The 21,733-nt window shown below is 47.3% G+C and overlaps 2 protein-coding genes and 1 long non-coding RNA gene across 15 annotated transcripts; 1 reads left to right on the top strand and 2 right to left on the bottom strand.

Moving 5' to 3' along the window:
* The first annotated feature begins 933 nt into the window (after positions 1-933).
* On the top strand, positions 934-4,207 carry LOC120679823 (protein DCL homolog, chloroplastic-like). 2 transcript variants are annotated; one of them, XM_039961490.1, is made up of 3 exons: positions 934-1,354; positions 1,462-1,576; positions 3,811-4,207. In XM_039961490.1, the coding sequence occupies exons 1-3, from the start codon at positions 1,068-1,070 to the stop codon at positions 3,973-3,975; spliced, it is 567 nt and encodes a 188-aa protein (XP_039817424.1). In that variant the 5' UTR covers positions 934-1,067; the 3' UTR covers positions 3,976-4,207. The 2 variants fall into 2 exon arrangements, with proteins under 2 accessions (XP_039817424.1, XP_039817425.1); XM_039961491.1 differs by lacking the exon at positions 3,811-4,207 and adding an exon at positions 2,411-3,802 and having other exon boundaries at positions 966-1,354.
* Positions 4,208-6,390: 2,183 nt separating this feature from the next.
* LOC120679263 lies at positions 6,391-9,165 on the bottom strand. Of its 2 annotated transcripts, XR_005677085.1 has the most exons (5): positions 8,964-9,165; positions 8,101-8,860; positions 7,592-7,905; positions 7,303-7,404; positions 6,391-6,790 (listed from the first exon to the last, which is right to left on the bottom strand). It is a non-coding gene; the product is annotated as an uncharacterized LOC120679263 (long non-coding RNA). The 2 variants fall into 2 exon arrangements; XR_005677084.1 differs by having other exon boundaries at positions 8,101-9,165.
* A 10,023-nt stretch (positions 9,166-19,188) lies between these two features.
* Positions 19,189-21,209, bottom strand: LOC120678873. Of its 11 annotated transcripts, none has more exons than XR_005676858.1 (5): positions 21,133-21,209; positions 20,378-21,031; positions 19,766-20,183; positions 19,598-19,655; positions 19,189-19,524 (listed from the first exon to the last, which is right to left on the bottom strand). XR_005676858.1 is itself a non-coding variant. In XM_039960293.1 (4 exons), the coding sequence occupies exons 1-4, from the start codon at positions 21,056-21,058 to the stop codon at positions 19,434-19,436; spliced, it is 330 nt and encodes a 109-aa protein (XP_039816227.1). In that variant the 5' UTR covers positions 21,059-21,067; the 3' UTR covers positions 19,189-19,433. The 11 variants fall into 11 exon arrangements, 1 of the variants encoding a protein (XP_039816227.1); XR_005676851.1 differs by having other exon boundaries at positions 20,116-20,183; XR_005676852.1 differs by having other exon boundaries at positions 19,189-19,655; positions 20,116-20,183; positions 20,378-20,426; positions 20,946-21,031.
* Positions 21,210-21,733: the final 524 nt, after the last annotated feature.

The following is a 21,733-nucleotide window of genomic DNA, read 5'->3' as shown; positions in this document are numbered from 1 at the left end:
GGTAAATCTCAGATCAAGGAATCCAACAAAATAAGATTCACATTTTTCAGAGATCTACACAATTTTATACATATTTCACAAGATCACAATACAATAAAATACATCAAAACCACCCTAAACTGCTATATCTACACGAATCCACCACACTAGGCGCCTACAGGTGAGACCAAGGGTCAACCAACCCTGGTCGGATCAAAGGCCAAGCCGGTGGCATGGCCATCGCGCGACGTTCATGGTGCGGCACAGTCGTGGCACGGCACGGCGCCGGCAAAGGGAGCCACCGGGGATGGGCAAGGGCGCACCCACAGGCTGCATGAAGGTGTGGAGAAGCTCACCCATCATGGAGCGGACAGAGGCACAGTGCGGCAGGGAGGTGGCGCATCGAACAGAGGCAGTGGCAGGTGGAGCTCGAGGCCGGGGAGCTTGCTGGAGAGGGGAAAAAGACGAGCTCTTCCTGAGCTCCAAAATCACAAAACATTTGACAGGATCAAGATAAAATCTCCAAGATCACAGTGCAGCAACAATAACTCATAAAGGTTAGATTGCTCACAGTAAAATGAGCAAACAAGCATTTTTCAAACCTTCCAAAAATTTTTAGGCTTCGGATAAAATCTCCAAGATCACAGTGCAGCAACAAGAACTCATAAAGGTTAGATTGCTCAAAGTAAAATGAGCAAACAAGCATTTTTTAAACCTTCCAAGAATTTTTAGGCTTCGGTTTTGGGGCATAGTCGCATAGCAAAAGTTAAACTTACTTCACAAACATCACACAAGCAAGATAAAAAATAAAATAAAATCATACACAACACATGCACATGATGCTATATTATAATCTGAAGATGGCCATGATGGTGTGTTTTATATGGTAATTATGTTTATAGCATTTGGGTCATGACACGCTCCATCAAAACCCTTATTATTTCGTTTCAAAGAGTTTATTTGATTTTAGGGACGGAGCGGGACGCGGGAGGGTCGAACTCAACCCGTTGCTCTCCAGTCATCCATCCACCGCGCAGCTAACGCACCACGCTCACTGACTCGCACTCACCAATCCCTCCTCGGGCGGCATGGCCGCCTCCCTCCCCCTCCCGCGCGCCGCCGCGCCGCTCGACGTCCTCCGCACCGTCCGTTTTGCGCCGTGGGCCGCGCCGGCGCCCCGCCGTCGGCTCCTCCCCGGGCCTCCCACAGCCGGCGTGCCCCCACCCCCGGCGCTCCCGCCGGCGTCCAAGCTCGCCGACCCCCCGGTCGTGGGGGCTCCGGAGCCCCCGCTGCCGTTTAGGGCCGCCGAGGCGGAGATCCTCCGCGACATCGAACCCGTTGTGCAGCTCATCAAGGATATCCTCCACTCCGACAGGTGGGCCCCTTTCTCCGCAGCTGCGATGAACTTTGGGTGGAAATCGAAATGCGGTGGTCGGGAGACCCTTCTTCTCGCCTTTTAACGGAGCTGCGTGCGTCCGACAGATACGGAGACGGCGAATGCCTCTGCCCGAAGGACGAAAACGTCGTCGTGGAGAAGCTCCTCGCGTTCCATCCACGCGCGCAGGATAAGATTGGCTGTGGGCTTGACGTTATAATGGTGAGTGAGCTTCCACAACCACTTGAGCAATTTTAATGATGAGTTAGTTTTGATTTCCTGTTGAAAATATGGAATACTGGCCACGTATGTCGTATTAGTTATACTTCACCAAAAATGAATAATGATGTACTGTTATTTCAGCTGTTGCAATGCTGCGGCTACTTGTATTGTTTTTTTTCTTCTATACAACCACTACTTGTATTGGTTATTTTCTTCTTCTTTATGAGCCTGTTTGATTTGTCCTGCCGCTGATCAAACTTCGGTTGACACAGGGAGCCAGCCATCTCATTGTTGAAAACTTTGGTCTTTTGCAGGGCCGTACCAAAGTTTTGGAGGCCCTTGTGTGAAAATAAAATGAGGCCCATATTTTAAAAATAAAAATAACCAAAACATGTTTGGATTATATTATATAACTTCATACATTTTGCAATGCCAAGAACTACAGACTATAAGAAAATAACTCTAGAAGGCATGACAAAGTAATGAGCCCTCTGTTTCACGATTACAGGTAGAACAAAGCTAGATTAAAAATACATATTAAGTTCATGGTAATTAATAAATGAGAAAAAATTGCTTGGGATCGAACCTTGATGCAAATGCCACTGAGTGAGTGAGTTTATAGAACCTAAGCCCAAGCATCCATGGATCCACAAGATGATCAAAAACACCCTAATTGAGAAATAAGAAATTAGATGAGAGGGCATGACTACAGGGAAAGGAATCATATGTTGATAAATCACTGATGGACTCATGGGCTTGAGATTTGCCGATTTGAGATGACATACGTTGTGCGCGCTGACTCTCTCTCCTGACTTCGCACTTGCGGCTCCCCAGGATGGCTGGACGACAACTTGCGGCGGCGGGGATGTGGCCTTGGCCCCTGCGGCTCGCGCAAACCACTGAGGTGCCGGTGGGCAATCGCATTGCGTGCGCGTGTTGAAACGTCAGATACAAGGCATCTGACTGTCTGTTGTGCGTGACTCATGTACGTCCAACTCGAGTCTGTGGGCTTTGGCAGAAACGTGGAAAGTAACAGATTAGGTTGGCTAATTACTGATTAGGGGCCCCATAAATTTGGGACCCCGGTGCAGTCGCTCCACATGCACCGTGCGCCGTGCGGTTTACTGGTGATTTGGGGTAGTAACCTTCTACTCCCAGTGCAAAAAGAAGGTGGGCAACTACACTGTATATTTAGTGGACCTGGGCTGGAGTCATTTTTAAGTTCTGGTTGAGTTTGTTAAAGATAGTAGTTAATCATAGGTTAGTTGAAATGCTATCTTTGGATTGAGCTTTAGATGATCTGAGTCAGGTTTGTTAAGGGAGGCGTAAGCAGTGTGGGTTGAATGACCTATTTTTCCAGTCTCTTCGCCATCCCTGCCTTGTTCGTGTGATAGCTAAACTAAGCCACAATGATTAGGTTTAGGGGCAGACCACTAACCCACTGAGATGGCGAGATTCTAGCACCAGTTCCATCTTATGCTGCTTAGGCTATTGCTGACATTTTACATCCTGTATGTATATACAGAAAACAAACTAGGCAATGCCATACACATCTGATGCTGCCAAGGCTAATGATACTCTAATATGAACAAATCTATAATGGTGCTAGCAATTACCAATCTATTTATCTTATTATAAGCAATTGTATCAGTAAACTCAATCACTAAAACTAGGAAAGGCACAAAACCTTATAAAATGTAGAGCTGATTGGCTATGCATGTTTGCCTGTTAGAGCAATGACTTCGACATTTTTGTAGACGCTGCACCAGGGCGCTCACATCAGGTCTATATGTAGGGCAATATAAGTGTTGATAGCTAAAATGTTTTTTTGTGAGAACTTCCTAATATGAATTTGATTGATGGTGTATTCAAGATTAATCTTTCTTTCAACATGAATTAGTACCTTGCACTAATGAACTATCTATACACTGCGTAGCATGGACTGTCATTATGTGAATATCATGATTAGCCAATTCCTTCCATGAAGTGGAAGCGCTTTCTCAGCCGAGAGCTCTGCTTTGTGCCTATAGATTACTATATTATGAAGCTTTTGCATTGGATATAAAGAAGCTCAAGAAATAATAGTACCTATTGCAAAGTTACACTTAAATTGGTTTAGTGTGCTTTACACATACTTGATAGATGTTCTATCGTTGACAGATGATTCCAAATTTATATTTATAATTCAGAATTGTACATGTAATCAATTTTTTGAAATTGGGTTGTCTTTGAAGGTTGATAGGCACCCTGAGTTCAGGAAGTCAAGATGCCTTTTTGTTGTTCGCACTGATGGTGTTTGGATTGATTTCTCATACCAGAAGTGCCTCCGTGCATACATCCGAGAAAAGTATCCATCTCATGCTGAAAGATTTATACGAGAACATTTCAAGCGAACATGAAGAAACTAAAATCAGTGATGTATTGATATTTGTTAGTTTTGGAAAAATTTCTGTAAATTATTAGGCCATAAGGCCTCTTGGTTTGATTCACGTCCTGGTATGCATGCATGACCGACATCAATATAGCATCGTTGGTTACATACTTACATTAACATAGAAACCTTTGTATTTACAAAGGAATCCATGCAAAGTCAAATTTTTCAGAGGAGCTGATGTGACTAGATGACTGTCATATGTGTGTACTCTTCTAATTCTTTGGAAACGGCAGAACCCACAAAATGCTTCAGAAGCAGCAAATATGATTAGGTACTTTATTCACAGGAAATTACTATTGAGTTTAACAATTATAATAGCAAAGGTTACTTTATTTACTCTCTTAAATGCCTGTTCATTCTTAATTCGAGTATTGTATGTTTAAACCACTAACAAGTATCAACAACATGGTGATTTATTTGCGTTTGTGTTTACATTACCATTCCTGGAACTAAACAGCAAACTTTAATTTATCATTAATCTCAATCGTTAAAACTAGAATAGCTTTAAAAAATATACAATTTATTTTGTATGGTCATGTTTGAGGTCATGCAAATGGTAAAAGAAAAAAATAAAAATAAAGTTGACCCAAGGGAAGAAGAATCATCCTGAAAGCATTGCATGAAGGGTCGAGAAAAGGAACTCACAGTAAACAAATTCTAGAACTGACCTATTCCCTTCATCCCAAATCATTAGTTGTTTTGGGTTTTCTAGATATTTAAATTTTACTATGCATAGACCTAGAAAAGTCAAAACGACTTATAATTTGGAACGAAGGGAGTAGAAATGGAAATATCAGACATGTAAATTTGTGCAATGAATATAGGGACTCAATTCTAGTAATGGAGCAAGATTTTATTGTGAACATAATTATATTCAGTTACTCACAAACTCGAGTTCCACATATATATAACCTCGGAACCTGTCCTCAGGTTAGACTGGTGAGTTGAATTTTTTATTTTGAGAACGTGCATTCGCACGTATTTCGTTGAAAGAGAAAGAGGATTACATGACCTCGAGCCGTACCACAGAACCGTGGTGGCTCAACAGATGTGCTAAAGTGTAATTTACAGGAAAAATGAAAATACATTTTTGCAACCTAAGCACGTCAAAGTAAAGAGAGGAAAAATTAGATAGAAATATCTGGGCCTGATCATTTCTATTGGATCATGTCCAACAACGACCTGAAACTGGCTGCCACCCAAAGTAGCAGCTCCTCCTTTAGGCCTCGTTCGTTTTGGGCCGGAATGACTTCAATCCGGCCGGAATAAAGGCGGTTTTTATTTTTTATTTTTTTTTATTTTTATAAAAATATATTTTTGTTTTCGAAATTTACAAGAATATACCCCGGCCGCCTAGCTGCCGGGCGGCCGGTACTTGGTCGCCCGCTGCCGGGCGGCAGGGGCTTATCTGTAAAAATTTTCGTAAAAAATTGCGTTCCGGTCCCTGAAGGACCGGTCGCCCGGCAGCGGGGCGGCCGGCCCCTCAGGCCGCCCGGCAGTTAGGCGGCTGGTCCAGGCTAGCTGGTTCTTCAATATTTTCAGAGGACGGAAAGAGCTCGTGTTTCATCTGCCTGCTGGTCTGATCGTGACAGGCTCACAACTCTCTCCGCCGAGCAAATCAGCACCTGCTCTCCTTTTTCCACGCCAAGCACAGCAGAGCAATCAATTAGCAGCAATAGCTCTCTCTCTCTTCTCTCTCTATGCATGCACACACGCACCAGCAAAAACTCTCTTCTCTCTCACTCATGCACACTCATGCATGCACACTCTCTCTTCTCTCCCGTCCAGGAAGAGCTCGTGTTTCATCTGCCTACTGGTCTGATCGTGATAGTGAGGAACAGAGGTGGCGGCGGCTTGAGAGGAGGCACATGGCGTGAGGAGTAGGAGCCCAGGCTGCTGGCGGTGGTGTGGTTGGGGAAAAAGAAATAACTGGGGGGCATTAAAGAGGAGCTCTGGCTACTGCTTGTGCTATGTGCCAGTGCGTGAGTGTGCATGCATGCATGAGAGAGAAGAGAAAGAGAGCTGCTGCTGCTAATTTATTGCTCTGCTGTGCTTGGCGTGGAAAAAGGAGATCAGGTGCTGATTTGCTCGGTGGAGAGAGAGAGCTGTGAGCCTGTCACAATAAGACCAGCAGTCAGATGAAACACGAGCTCTTCCCGTCCTCTGAAAATATTGAAGAACCAGCTAGCCTGGACCGGCCGCCCGGCTGCCGGGCCGCGAGCAGGCTAGCGCCGGTTTTCCTCCCGTCTCTGGTTTTCCGCGGAGCCGCTCCCTGGTTTTCCTCCTCACGTAGCGGTTCCCTGTCTCTGTCTCTGGGCCAGCGATTTTGAAGCTTGGTTGGAAGCTAACGGAGTATAAAATTGATTCATTTGCTCTGATGTGACGACTCATCAAATTCCATTAGTTTTTTGGACGTGCGAATGCATCAGTCATGGATTACATTACTTTTTCTTTTACAACAACAACCGTGATTCATCAGCTCATTTATTAAAATTATTCTTTACATCAATGACCATGAAAAAAAACATAAGCTTCGTTGAACAATAACACTGCGTTCGCCATAGTTTAATATAGTGACTTGGAAGTGCTATTTCCGCTCGAGGGAAGAAGCAACATGCCAATGCTGAGCTTCACTTGCATCAGTCATGAGTACTGAATGCTCGGAGGAAAGTGGTGAGTGACCAAAACAGAGCTCCATCCAGATCGGTATAGCATTCTTCCGTTCTAGTCAATCCATGGCCGGTGAAGCTCTCCCGGTGCTGCTACCGAGTCCTCTTGAGCTTTCAAGATAGGATAAATAAGTATTTCATTAGTGACACAAAATTCAAATATGTAGAAAAAGGGGTATGGAATCTGGATATTATTAAAAAAAGAAAGATCACCACCTCCAGTGGCATCAGGGGGCATAAAGCATGTTTGTTCACCCTTTACGCTATTAGCTAATTGGCTAAATAGTAATTACTAATTAAAACACACAAAAGATACAAAATCTCTACACAGGTTCATGATATCATTGGCTAGAATAAATAATCCTATGACATAACCTCATAACCACATGATATCCAGTTGCAGCAGTATTTTAAGTAAATAAGTGAATAACTAATACTACTGTACAGCCAATCGTAGAATCCCAATCCATGACACATTATATAACTCGAAGAAACAGAACATCTAATTTTACTCAACCATATAGACATGCAGCCATCAGAAATAAACAAGCAGCAGCCATCTAGCAGCACACGAGGACAATGAGGAACCAGCAGTGCAACAAAGAAAAGGGAAGGAGAAGTACCCAACGTGGAAGGATGGAGAACCAGAGCACAGATCCGAATGGGCAGGGATGGGTGAACTGACCACGCAGCTTTGTTGGCAGGATCTCCAATATGTAGACTCTCTGAAATAGAAATAGCAACACCATATTGTTCATGACAGAGAACTAAAAAGGGACAATCTCAACTCGTAATGCAATAAAGATGACACTTCAAATTTTTCTATCACCATGACAAAAAAAACTAGCAAGCTACCAAGCAGCTCAACAGTTCCTCACATAAAAAAACTGATGGGAGCTCTGATCGGACAACCTGACAGTGAATGTGGGCGTGGCGGCGGACCAAGGGCAATCGGATGGTGGTTGGTTGGCTCGAGCTTATTCCATACCTAGGGTACTGAACAGTGGCTCCATCCTTCCATGTTGGAACTTGCCTCTTGGCAAAAATGTGTGTATCTCAAACTAAAATTGAAACAAAGCAACAGCCTGCAGTTTGCAAAACCGATAATACAAGTTGCAACATTTGTCATGTGTGTAATAGCGGGGGCAGCACTAAGCAGACTTGAGGACGCTGCAGAGTGAATTGTACGCATTCATGCAGAGCTTAAACTTCTCCTCGGCCACAGCCTGCGCACACAAGGTAAACATGCGGCATACCCTTGTTATTATCTGTGCCTTTCAGACATATAGAATGAAGATTCAGATGCTTCTTTAGTGCAATTATATTGTTGCTAGTGTTCTATTCACCAACCATAATAATCATGGAAACATGTTTGGCAAGAGTACACTCCCAACATTTTAAGATACATGAGAAAAACAAACCTTTGATTTAGCCTGATGTCAAGACCTCGAGCAAGAGACTCAATAACAGGATAATACCCATTTGCCATCAGCCCATGACCACCAGTAGGAACACACAACGTGCATATCGAAAATAAAAGGAAAGGTTAGTCAGACTTAACCTACTAGACCTGACCTGCCCAGTTTTATCCTACAGAGCTTAGATTTATACAGAATACTACAGTAAGCTAAATAGCAATTATATTGTTGCTAGTGTTCTATTGATGCACATAAACTATAATTTATCACGAATGGCATGGTGTCTTGTTTAAGTGGCAGAAACATAGGCAAGCAAGCAAAAATCCTATTTGGTGTATATGAATAAAAAAGTAGAACCACTGAAAGTTCAAAATTCAGCGAACATATCACAAATACCTTTCGCAAAGAAACAATCAACAATTTGAAAAGGATGACCATTAAAAGGAGTGCTGAGAGAAAGAAAGATAATTCCTTAAACTGTCAAGAAGGATAGTGCTACCTATCATATGAACATTCTGAATCTCATATCTACTCACGCATCAGTGCATCACATAAATATCTGAAACTTTAACAACATGATCAAATGCAGCAAGTGGCTAACCTGATGCTTGCGGATTGGTCTTGAGTCTGGATGAGCTGCTGCTGGAGCGCTGGCGACTGGTATTTGTCACCTCACCGGTCTGCCGGTCATCAGTGATTCACCCATGGATATCGAACACCCTGTCACCTGCCTGCCTTCCATTATCCTTTAGCATTCATTCATCTGCAAGAATATTGGGTGTGCTGTTTTTTTCCTGTGACCAATATCTATGCTCAAATTAAGGAGACTAACGCTGGGTTTAATTCGTGAAGCCAAAGCTGCAGACCTGGTAGCAACTACATGCATCCGTGTCTGCATGAACAAGTAGGGCTGCAGGGGAACAAATTGAACTTGAATAACTTAGATCGGTCGATCAGAAAATAGATCAATTAATTTAAAGAACCCTAGATGGTGGAGGAGGTGAGATTTATGCATACGAAGTAGCTTTCGAGGGTAGTCTTCGCCGCCGAGTGTACAGAGTGAAGCCTTCTACCTAGGGAATGAGGGATATTGTACCCATCAACCCCGATGGCCTACATCTGCTGCAGTAGCACCATCTCTCGAAGGTTGATTTGGTCCAGATCTACAACTAGCCAGTCGCCATCATCCTTTTTCCTCCTGAATCGCTTCATCACCATGCCAAATCACAGGCCTCAATTCAACGCAGCAAGCAGGAGCTAGACAAGAGGCGGGGCGGTGGACCACATGGAGACCTGACGAGCTTGTGACAGAGGGCTGCTGGCGGAGGAGACCCTTGAGGTGCGCTTGGGGCGGTACGAGAGCCGGGGCACTGCTCGCTGCCCCGCGTGCTCAGCTGCCTGGACCCACCTCGTGCTGCAAGTGCCTGGCGCGCACCACACCGACCACCTGCCAGCGCCGGCGCGCCAGTGTGCCACAGCTCGTGGGGGCGGATGTCCTCATCGGAGCGGTACGGGAGCCGGCGGCGCAGCGCTTCGCCGGGACGGCGCGAGGGTCACCCACGGGGGCCGAGACGTGCCGGGATGAGGCCATGAGGGTGGTGCGGCGCCGGGATTGGGGGCACGTCTGGGGCATAAGGGAGCGGCGACGGCCGCCGGGACGGCGCGAGGGTCGTCGACGGGAGGCCGAGACCGAGACGCGCCGGGAAGAGGGTGGTGCGGCGCCGGGATTAGGGGCGCGTCTGGGGAGGAGGGATCGGTGACGGCAGAAATTCAAGCTGGGCACGGGGATTGTGGCGCGTCCGGGGAAGGGAGCGGCGGCGGCAGGGATCCAATTGGGGCAGTTTTGGTGGTGCGGCGTGGGGGGCGAGCTCGGCGTCGTGGGATCCGGACGAGGTGGGGGCAGAGGGACGAGGCACACCGGGGCGGACCAGATGAGGAAGACCGGTTGGAAAAAACCAGGAGGGGCGGATCGGGTGCGCAGGAGTCTCGGGTATGGAATAGCTTATTCCATACCCTAGGTAGACCTACTATAATAAAATATTAAATTATATCAATATAAAATTTTAAATTACTATTTCTATTATTATTATATTATTATGTATATAAAAATATTATCCATGATAAGTGTTAATGTGTATTTATGTACGAGGAAAGAGATAAAAACACTTATTCATAAATAAATAATTTAATTATATATATATATGAGAGTATGTGTTAGATATTTTATATACCCATGATAACTATATTATGATAAATATATATTTTATAGTATGTGTTAGAATATTTAATAGATGAGAGTGCCTGAGATAGATAATTATAGTGACTAATAATTTTGGATGGAATGAGTAATAAGAATTTTAAAAAGTGGTTGTTTCACCATTTTGGGGACGATGTGGCATATCTAATCCACGGTAGCCAGATAGCCAGACTCACTTTTTCCATAGTTAATAAGCATATATAAAGGGTTCTCCGACCCATAATAATCCAATGAGATAATGACAGAAGCCCTTAAAATCCAGCTGGTATGGCTGCAAGGTTTACCCATTTCATAGGCAAGGGTGGGTGAGAAGCAAGCCGAACCTCTGATCGACCCGGACACGTCCAAGAGACTAGCCACATATGTCAACTAGCTAAATTTTAGCTACTCAACACCAAAATAGCTCTCCAATAGATTAGCTACCTGGGTCTCCAAATTGGCCCACTCTCTAGCCAAACTTAGCTAGTCAGTCTGGCTAGCCAAGTATATGGGCTCTACGCGCAGAGGGAGAGTTGAATGTAGCTGTTGGGGTTTGACGTGTGAGAAATGGAGAGTTTGTTGGAGTGAGATGTTCAATATGGAGTGGAACCGTTATGTAGAATGTCAAGGGCGTCGAGGGTTAGGGTAGGAGGACCCCGACTACGTAGATCGTAGCCGTGGCCCGTGGTTGGATGCGAAGTTTTGCCCCTCAGCGCCCGATAGAGATAGATTAGGGTTTGGAGTAATTGATATTGCTTAACCTTTCAAATGTCTCAGTACATGAATATATAGGCTCTTGGGCCCAAAACTAGGAAACAAACTAACTGACTCAAACACCTAACCGGCCCTCTCTGTTGCCGGCGCTTGCTGTGGACGTGGGCGCCTCCTATATTGCTGGCCCCACATGATATCTCTCCCCCCCCTCGACGAGCAGCTCGTCCTCGAGCTGGAAAGATGGATAGCGCTCGCGGAAACTATCGAGGTCCTCCCAAGTAGCAGCCGATGCAGGCTCCCCCTTCCAGTGAATGAGAATCTAGCGCACACCGTGCGCAAAATGGACACGCACAACACGTTTTGGCTCCAACACAGTCGCGCCATTGTGAACAGTCACCAAGGGCAGGGGCATAGCCGGAGGAGTACCCACGAACTTCTTCAGGAGGCCGACGTGGAACACATCATGGGTACGGGCGCATTTCAGGAGGGCGAGATGGATAGCAACATCGTTGATGAGCTCGGAGATGCGGTAGGGCCCGTAGAAGCGAGGCTTAAGCTTCCCTTTGGTGACATCAGGTAAAGAAGTCGGAGCTCGGTGCCGGAGGTGAAGCCACACCCAGTCGCCGACGACGTAGGAGACCGCGCGATGGGCCCTGTCATAGTACACCTTCTGAACTGCCTATGCCTGCTCTAGGCGGTAGCGAACATCGGCCAGGAACTCGTCCTGGTCCGCCATGTTCTGGGCCACAGCTGCGACGACAGTCTCACCTAGTTCGTAGGAGCGGATGGAGGGAGGACCACTTTGAACGGAGTCTCCCACAGTGAAGACTGGTAAGCGATGTTGTAGACGTACTCCGCCCAGGGCAATCGCCGGTGAAACAGCGAAGGTACATGATGATGACCCGGTTCGCCGCCTCCGTCTGACCATCTGACTGTGGGTGGAACGCAGTGGTCATGTGGAGCTTGGTAACCATCAGGCGCATGAGCTCCCGCCAGAAAGTTGAGGTGAAGACGGGGTCATGGTCTGACACCAGCGATTGTGGAATGCCATGCAAGCGGACGATGTCGGTGAAGAAAGCCTGCGCCACTGATTCCGTCGAGCATGGATGAGCGAGCGGTATGAAGTGGCAGTACTTACTGAAGCGATTGACCACCGTCAGGATCACGGACTTGCCCCCGACTCGCGGCAAGGCCTCCACGAAATCCAGACCTCAGTCGCTCCAGACGGCTGATGGAACTGACAGTGGAAGCAGCAGCCCCGCCGGGTGCAAATGTTCAGACTTGTAGCGCTGACAAGTCGAACAAGCACGCACAAAGTCATGGATGACGCGGCAAAGGTTCAGCAAGTGGAAGACCCGCCGGATGCGGTGCAGGGTGCGTTGCACACCCTCATGGTCGTCCTCATGGACCGCGGCTACCAACTCGTGTAGTAGGGGCGACACCGGGGTGATGTAGAGGCGGCCCGAGTAGGCGATCATGTTGTCGATGACCGTCCAAGGCTCCCCACGCTGACCCGCCCTGATCTCATCACGGAGGGCTACCAAGGCAGGGTCGGCATTCTGTGCGTGGCGAAGCCGGTCGAGGAAGTCGAATCAAGGCTCGGAGATCGCGAGGATCGATCTGTCATTGGTGTCTCGGCGTGAGAAGGTGTCGGCGACGATGTTTGTGGTGCCTGGCTTGTACTCGATGGACAAATCGAAGCCCAGCAGCTTGCCGACCCAGTGATGATGAGGGATCATGGCAAGACGCTGGTCCAGCAGGAACTTTAAGCTGTAATGGTCAGTACGTACCAGAAATATTAGGCCCCAGAGATACGGCACCAGTGGAGTATGATGTGGACGAGGCCGATCAGTTCCCGCTCTTAAGCCACCAGGGAATGGTGGCGCGGCACGACTGGTCGACTGAAGAATGCCACGGGATGCTTTTCCTGTAGGAGGACTGCGCCAAAGCCGTGGGTGGAGGCGTCGCACTCGACGATGAACAGCAACGCTAAGTCCTCCATGTTCGGATATCAGATAGAGCACATATTGGAACAACCGATTTGCATAAGTCGGTCGATACCTTTAGCTCGAAGTATAACGGCGACGTGATGTCTTCTTCTAGGCATAGATTCTAGATATAGAAAGTCCTCTCTTCTGTCTTCTCCACACCGGCGCGTGTGTCCTTGGATGAGCCTGAACCTGTAGATAGCGTACTCACGTTCCTCAGTGGATACGATACCCTGGAATACTCTTGGGTGAAAGCTACAGCGGTATCCGTGCGCTTGCGGATTTTATTCGTGACGTTGCAAAATACCAACAGCTACGCCTCCCGGACTTCGCGTTGCCGTTCGTCATCGAGTGTGATGCCTCCACCCACGGCTTTGGCGCAGTCCTCCTGCAGGAAAAGCATCCCGTGGCATTCTTCAGTCGACCGGTCATGCCGCGCCACCATTCCCTGGCGGCTTATGAGCGGGAACTGATCGGCCTCGTCCACGCCATAGTCCACTGGCGCCCGTATCTCTGGGGCCTAAGATTTCTGGTACGTACTGACCATTACAGCTTAAAGTTCCTGCTGGACCAGCGTATTGCCATGATCCCTCAGCATCACTGGGTCAGCAAGCTGCTGGGCTTCGATTTCTCCGTCGAGTACAAGCCAGGCGCCACAAACATCGTTGCCCTGACGCCCTCTCATGCCGAGACACCAATGACGGATCGATCCTCGCGATCTCTGGGCCTCGGTTCAACTTCCTCGACCAGCTTCAACACGCACAGAATGCCGACCCTGCCCTGGTAGCCCTCCATGATGAGATCAGGGCAGGTCGGCGTGGGGAGCCTTGGACGGTCATCGACGACATGATCGCCTACTCGGGCCGCCTCTACATCACCCCGGCGTCGCCCCTGCTGCCCGAGTTGGTGGCCGTGGTCCATGAGGACGGCCATGAGGGTGTGCAGCACACCCTGCACCGCATCCGGCGAGTCTTCCACTCGTCGAACCTTCGCCGCATCATCCATGACTTTGTGCGTGCTTGTTCGACTTGTCAGCGCTACAAGTCTGAACATTTGCACCCGGCATGGCTGCTGCTTCCACTGTCGGTTCCATCAGCCGTCTGGACCGACCGGGGTTTGGATTTTGTGGAGGCCTTGCCGAGAGTCGGGGGCAAGTTCGTGATCCTAACGGTGGTCGATCGCTTCAGTAAGTACTGCCACTTCATACCGCTCGCTCATCCATATTGGGCGGAATCAGTTGCGTAGGATTTCTTCACCGACATCGCCTGCTTGCATGGCATTCCACAGTCGCTGGTGTCAGACCGCGACCCCGTCTTCACCTCAACTTTCTAGTGGGAGCTCATGAGCTTGATAGGTACCAAGCTCCACATGACCACTGCGTTCCACCCGCAGTCTAATGGTCAGACGGAGGTGGCGAACCGAGTCATCATCATGTACCTTTGTTGTTTCACCGGTGATCGCCCTGGGCGGACTACGTCTACAACACCGCCTACCAGTCTTCACTGCAGGAGACTCCGTTCAAATTCTACTTCAGCTTGTTGGCACTCCTTAGCCTACCGAATTACTCCGCAAGTGCATAGAGACCGATTGTAGCTTTCACCAGGTGAATAAGCCTGGGATATCTAATCCAACGAATGATAAGCTTCGACTAGTGGTCTGGAGCATTCAGTCGGACCCGCCCAGGAGCAGAGGTATGCGGGTAGAGAGCTTATCTTTAGATCGAATCCGAATTACTAAGATAACTTGATTAATTACTAACTTGATCTGCTTCGGTGGCCTAAGAGAAGGACTCAGAAAGGGATGAGAAGGGAGCCCGACGTCCTTCAGCAACTACTGCTATGAAAACACCTGAACGTGGTGGACTACAAAGAATGAACAAGGCTATCACCACTTGCCGCCTACCACTACGGTGTCGTGGGGTGGAACACAACCCGAGATGGCTAACCAAGCCTAGACACCACGCCCACAGCTATTGAGCTACTTACTCCTACCATGTACTAAGGAGAAAAGTAACCTCAATAAGTAGAACTTGCTATTTACACAGACTCATGACCCCGCAGATCAAAGAAAGTAACTAAGAAAGTAATTTAAGTAAAAAGTAAAACTGGCGAGAAACTAAAGATAAGTGAGGAAAACTTACTTGACTATAAGATTCCCCTGAGGTGGGTACAAAGTTGGGGTAAGGTCGAGAGAACTCGACTCTGCCCCTTTAGCTCGGCTTCCGACAAAGCTCTCACCTCACTCTCTCTATTCTACTTAGAATGAAATTGAACTATGAGGCACTCAAGCTCCAAAGGTGTGTGTTACAAGTGAGGTGAGGGGGTCCTATTTGTAGTGTGCCAAGGTCGGTTCTCGGCGGTTATTTCAGGTAGCGGCGGTCGTAAGCAACAGTAGAGGTGGTGCTTGACTTCCACGCGAAGGCTGGAGACGAGACACTAGAAAGTGGGGCCGGGCGGCCTGGCCTAGGCCGGCCGGCTTGGCCCTGCCTCCACGTGTCACCGCCTTCCCGTGGGACGGTCCTGATTGCTTCTGGAGGATGGTCTTTCAGGCGGTTTGCTCAACCGTCGTTCTTTGGGCCGGGCGGCCTGCCTCTGGCGGCCTTTCAGTCCTCCATTGCATCGACACGCTCCTCGCTTGCCATGGATCAATCTTGGATGTGGTGGATGTTGTGTGCTGGATCATGGCCTAGGTTGGCTTCTCTTTTGGATATGGGTTCGAGCCTTCCGGGTCCATGTTGTATATTTTTGGGTCCAACCCATTGGAATGGCTTGAATTCTCCCTTTATGTGACTTTGGTAAATTCTCATGCCAAGATTCCACCGAAAGTATGCCGGTCGGCCGGATTCGGGCCTTCTGGTCCAAACAGCGTCCGTTTTGGGTCAACTTTGGATATGTTGTTCCTAAAGTCAAATAAACACCAAAACTTGTGGAACTCATTAGTAATAATGATTTTGGCATGGTTATGACGTAGCTTTCATGAAATTAGGTGGAGCGTTGGCAGTGAAAATCATCGATATCGATCGCCAACACACCCCCACAGCCAGACTTTGCTCACCCCGAGCAATAAGGTCGAGAAAAGAGCGAAGCCTGGTTTCATGAACTCAAACTATGCATAAGAATTGTTTCTTAGCTTTCTTTGCATACATTGGATTCTAGGTGGCTAACATCTTCACTTTTGTCTATTGATCCTCAGAACTTGTCTCCAAGAATCAATGCGAGCCTTTTCCTTTTTGGAGCTTGGAGGGTTTTCAGATTTTTGAAATAAGGCAAACTCTTGGATGCTCATGGTGTATGATTATCTCAAGGCAAAGCCTCTCTCTCTTGTATGATAACAAAGGTATGTGCTCATCTTTTCCATTTATTTTGCAAGTTCAAACAAAGTGTCTCTAAGTAGCAATGCCATTCATATACTTTGATCATGTGCATGAGTAAACATTGACTCTTGTCCGTCATCTATACTTTTGATCTTATCGTCTTCCCCTTTCTCTTTTTTTTTTGAACAAGGCTCCATGAGCATGATGACTCACTTTACTTGTTTTATTTTTCTTTCAGAGGGATGACGAGCATTTGAAGGTTGTTCATGACGGTTGATGTCATGTACGTGTATGATCAAAGTAAAAATGTGCACAGCATAACTTGAGAGGCAATAAGGTTGAATGAGCTCAAAATGTACAAGATAGCTATGTGGAATCATAGAAACTACTCTCATATATATATATATATATATATATATATATATATATATATATATATATATATATATATATATATATATACACACACGTGGTATTGGTGTTTGAGCATAAGGGAGTTGCCGTGATTTTTGTTTTCAAAATAAATACCTCCAAGTCCTTGAGTTGGAGCAAGCACGACTTTGGATCAAAATATCATAAGAGTCAATAAACAAAAGATCTGATGATCCTAACAAAGTTAAGTTCCATAGGTATGTTAATACTTGCATGAGAAATAAGACTTAGGCACATGTTGATTTTCATGAAATGATTTCATCCTTCTCTAAGTTCTTGTTCAAATTTTAGTTTGTATTAAACCAGGCACAATTTGAACTGATCTTTTAGAGAAGTGAGCTATAGGACTTGCAAACCTACAGCACGAGAAAGATCTCGGCATTTCGCTGACAGTGGGGCCTGGCGGCCTAATCTTAGGTCGGGCGGCCTGATCTTCCATCGTTTTGCAAATGACCCATTGCATTGTGTCTGTTGTGCTGTGCGTGTCACAAATCCATTGGGTGTTGCTGAAGATTGTAAAATTAGTATGCCGGTCGGGCTACATTTGGCTTCCCGGTCTTTTCTGCAGCGAATTGCTCTCAACTTTTTCTGGTGCTCTCCATTTGCTATGTGTGCTGTAGTTCCTTAGGTACTTCACACAATGTGAGAACAGGGGTGTGGTTGGCACACAAGTGTGTCCCAACCACATACATGACATGGGGAAACTTATTTTTATTCAATTCAAAATTTTTATAAAGCAAACTAAGGTGCTGGTGAAGGAAACAAAATGAAGGAAAATAAAACAGCACCTACTCCTAATCTACTTATTCTATTCCTCCCTAACTGGACATAGATCCTCGGGTCCGGGGTTCGGTAGAGCTCCTCATTCCCAGTGGCCTTTGCAAGGCATTTGATCTTCGAACAAACAGCCTTGCGCAGTGTGTCCATCTTATTGTCCAGGTCCATCCGGTCGATCTCCGACTCCGCCACCCGCTCATCCATGTTGTTGAGCCAGAGTTTAAGAGCAGCGAGCTGCTCACGGAGCGCGGCGATGTCATCATTCTCCTCCTCCTCCATGTCGTCGCTGTCCGTGCAGGCATAGATCTCCGGAGGGCCCCGGATCGGTCGTGGCGATCTGAATCGCCGTACCGACCCTGAGTTGAGTCAATTAACTCCCTTTCCTCCCGATCCAATGGTGGGCACAGCTCCTTCCTGCGGCCGACCCTTCGTCCAACCACACGGGTGCGTGGCGGACTTGGGCTGGCCGGAGAGTAGTCTGGGGACTTGGGCATCACCGCCTGGAGGGAAGCGACTTGCATCACATGGCTGCCGGAAGACGACGGCACGAGACGCTTCCCAATGGCCTTCTGTGGGGAAAGAACCCCGGTGGTCGGCCGTCCAGGAGTGCGCGCACCGAGCCGCCCAGTGCCCCTTGATGTAGGGCTTCTGGAGGGCGATGACGCGCGAGCTGGAGGTGACCAGCACGAGGGAAGTGGCCTGCTGGCGCGGCGGCGATGACAGGGAGTCAGCCATAGGGATTGGCTCGATCATCCGCAGGATACTGCTCGTTGTGACGCTCTGGGATGATTTGGTAGGAGCGGATGGAGTGGAACTGTCCATGGCTGCAGAATGTGGAGTTTTGGGCGAGGATTACAATGCCATGGACGTGATCTTGGCTCATGAATTGGTGGACGGAATCTGGGATTGCAGGAAAGGAGTGTAGTGGCAAGGAGGGAGAGGCCTCCCGGCTTAAATCACCTCCGATTGATGCACCCCTTTTCGGAAGTGGAACGTTCATCTGACGAGGAGCGTTACTGTGCAACGGCTCTCCGGAACGAGTCTGGGAGAGGCCAGGCGGCCTGGGTAGAGGCCGGGCGGCCCTGGCAAGGCCGGCTAGCCCCACACTCTGAAGTGTGAGCCCCGATCTCCTGGCAGGTGCTCTCTCGTCATGTGTTGGCCACAATTCTTGGGGTGGTTCACTATGTCAGAAATAGTTACCGGAGACACGTCTTAAAGGTCATTGGAGACGAAAAAAATTTCATCTCAAAATTTGTGTCACTGATATGAGGCACATTAGAGACACAAATTTCCGCGTCTCCAATAAGTAGTCATTGGAGACGCGTTTTGCCAAAACGCATCTCCAATGACCCCTCGTAGATGACGTGTTTTGTCAAAATGTGTCTCCAGTGACCCTTTATAGGTGACGCGTTTTGACAATCCATGTCTCCAATGACTCCTTATAGGTGACGCGTTTTCTCAAAAATGCGTCTCCAATGACAAATTGAAAAAACAAAAAAAATAGCTGACAAAAAATAGGCCATATATACACCATTGTGCCTCTCTGATCTCATATACATACATCTGTGCTCATACATATATCACAGTACCTCTTCTAATCTGCTATATTACAGGAACAAAAAAAAAGAAAATGGGAGAAAGAGGTACTTATATACATCGCATTGATTTTATTAAAATCTCAATTACAGAATAAGCAACAAGCACTTCGGTTTTCTATAGGTCTCGGTAAGAAAGAGATCCAACAAATAACAAATATGCTCCTTTTATGTTTTCTATGGATCTTACATGATACAATATACAAATAACAATTCAAATATTTAAAAACAGCATCTGCATCCTCACTAATCCTATTGAATGAAGCATCTGCGGCGTATCCTTAGTGATCCCAGCTGTGATGTACTGCTATGCATAAACTCTTCCAAGCAAATCCTCCAAACAATGAAACATTCGATGCTGTTGCTAAGACGCTAAAAAGGGTGGGTGCATCATGATTCGTAAGCTTAGGTGTTAATAACAAGCCTGTGAAAGGGACAAACATACCTCTGAAAAATATGGCAGTACAATTGCATAGCATTTTCAAAACGGTCATCTCCATGTCCTAAAACATTGCCACCAGTCCAGAATTAGTAATGTTCACCGTGCGAAGGACTACCAAGTGGAAGACACCACAAGTATATGGGGAGAATTCTAAAGGTGAAAGAGTAGTACTTGTAATGTCTTTTTAATTTGTTATGGACAGCCAATCCAGTTTTAGATGTCAATATGAGCCAACAAATCAATTTAGTGTGGTCCTCAATATGAACTGAACAAAGAAGAAATGGCAATGTGGTGGTGGTAAAAATATAGTTGTCCTTGCAAGTCCTGATGAAAAACAATACCTCTGTTGGAAGGAATCGTGCCACACAAAAGAAGAGACAGTGCTCGACGAACAAGTAAAAAATTAATCTGTATATGTTTCCATGTTGGTTGAGATGCAATATGCATGTATGGCCACTTCCGTTATTGTTTATGCAGTAATCGAAATAGTTGTGACCTAACTGTTTAGCTTTGAACAATACCTGCAAGCTCTGCACTTGCGACTTGAACTTGGAGATATTGGACTCTTGCTGTCCTGCAGCATCTGGCTCTGTACACAGAGAAGCAAGGCCACCAAATCAGTTTAACTAGAGCAGATTCAGTTTAACTAGAAGCCACTCAGGCAAGCTGCGAGGAAATTCTATCAGTTTAACTAAGCAAGAAGTAACAAAATACAGATATCTTAACTATAATTTCGCAAGAATAATAAGCAAGAACTAGGACAAAGAGTCACGCATCACATACCATTTTGATTTTTACAGGAACCAGAATTCTTGCCTTGCCCACCTCACGCCTATTTTGATAGTGAGGCGAGACAATGCCCATGTGCATGCAAGCAAATGAAGAAATTAATCAATTCAAGGGAAGACAACAGTACTTTTGCATCATTATCGAACACTTGGAGGCATACTTATTTAAAAGAAAAGATAAGCATATTGGGAGCCCTTGCACTTCAGTCCACTATCATCCATCAAACATATTTTCTAGCAAAAGAAGTCTATCATGCACTAGGTTACTGAACTTGCATATGAATGATAGATAACTCCCAATGAACTGTGTAAGAACATGCAAGTTAGCATTTCCAATGTACTAGTCGTGGTCCTGCAAGTTAGAAAAACAGCTGTCTACATCACAGAACCAGCAGATTGTCCTAAATTCTTCAAACAAAAGGTGAGGATGAAGACTCACAAACATAAAAATTAGGTATTCCTTGAGGCAACGTATTCAGGACAAACGTCTAAATTGATTTAGCATGACATATGCAATCACGGATGGACTCATATCGAGATGGCTAGAAGCATGTGGTGCTCACGGGGTGACCGTCGTCGCGCAGCCGCTGTTCTCGTTCGCTGGTCCTGGAAGTGTCACCACCGCCCCTCGCGAGTCACAATCTAAAACCTGCCGATGATCCAAACTCATATACATACAGGGCGATGAGGAGCGGCAATCACACCTATCTATCCGAGGACCGCGGATCCAAGCACGCAGGGGCTGCTTACCAGGAGGCCAGTCTGATCCAAGTCCAGATGGATCTACGCTCCATGGCGCCCACGGAGAGGGGCCAGGAGGCGGAGGGTTTTACATGTATACCATTACAAAAGATGACCTCGACGTCCATACCACTAAAAAGTTTGGTGACACCTCTATATCATCGTGTTTTTTCGTTTTGACGTCTGTACCATTCCGTCCACTATCCATTAGCAATTAACAGATTTAGAGGTCTGACATGTAGACCTAACCTAGTAAATTGACCATTTTGCCCTCCCAATCTCTCCCTCACACACTCGACAACATGACACAACTCCAACTCACCGTTCGCGCGAACGCAGCGCCAGGCAGGCTCCACGCCAGCCGCGCCTGGGGTTGCCGCGCGGGCTCCGCCGGGGCCGCCGCGCCGGCCGCCCGGTGCGGCCACGCGGGCGGGCGCCGCGCTGGGGGGGGGCGTGCCAGCCACCTGGGGGCGCCGCGCCGACCGCATATGGGGTCGCCGCGCGGGCTCCGCCTGGGGCCGCCATGCGGGCGGGCGTCGCTGGGCTGGTCACCACCGTCGCCCTCGCAGTCTCCCTCCACCCCGGCGAGCTGCCCTCTCGCCCCCTCCTA

Source organism: Panicum virgatum, chromosome 6N (genome assembly GCF_016808335.1).
Source record: "Panicum virgatum strain AP13 chromosome 6N, P.virgatum_v5, whole genome shotgun sequence".
NCBI classification, from domain to species: Eukaryota; Viridiplantae; Streptophyta; class Magnoliopsida; order Poales; family Poaceae; genus Panicum; species Panicum virgatum.
Note: the sequence above shows the minus strand (reverse complement) of the source record. Positions and strands in the feature narration are given on the sequence as shown.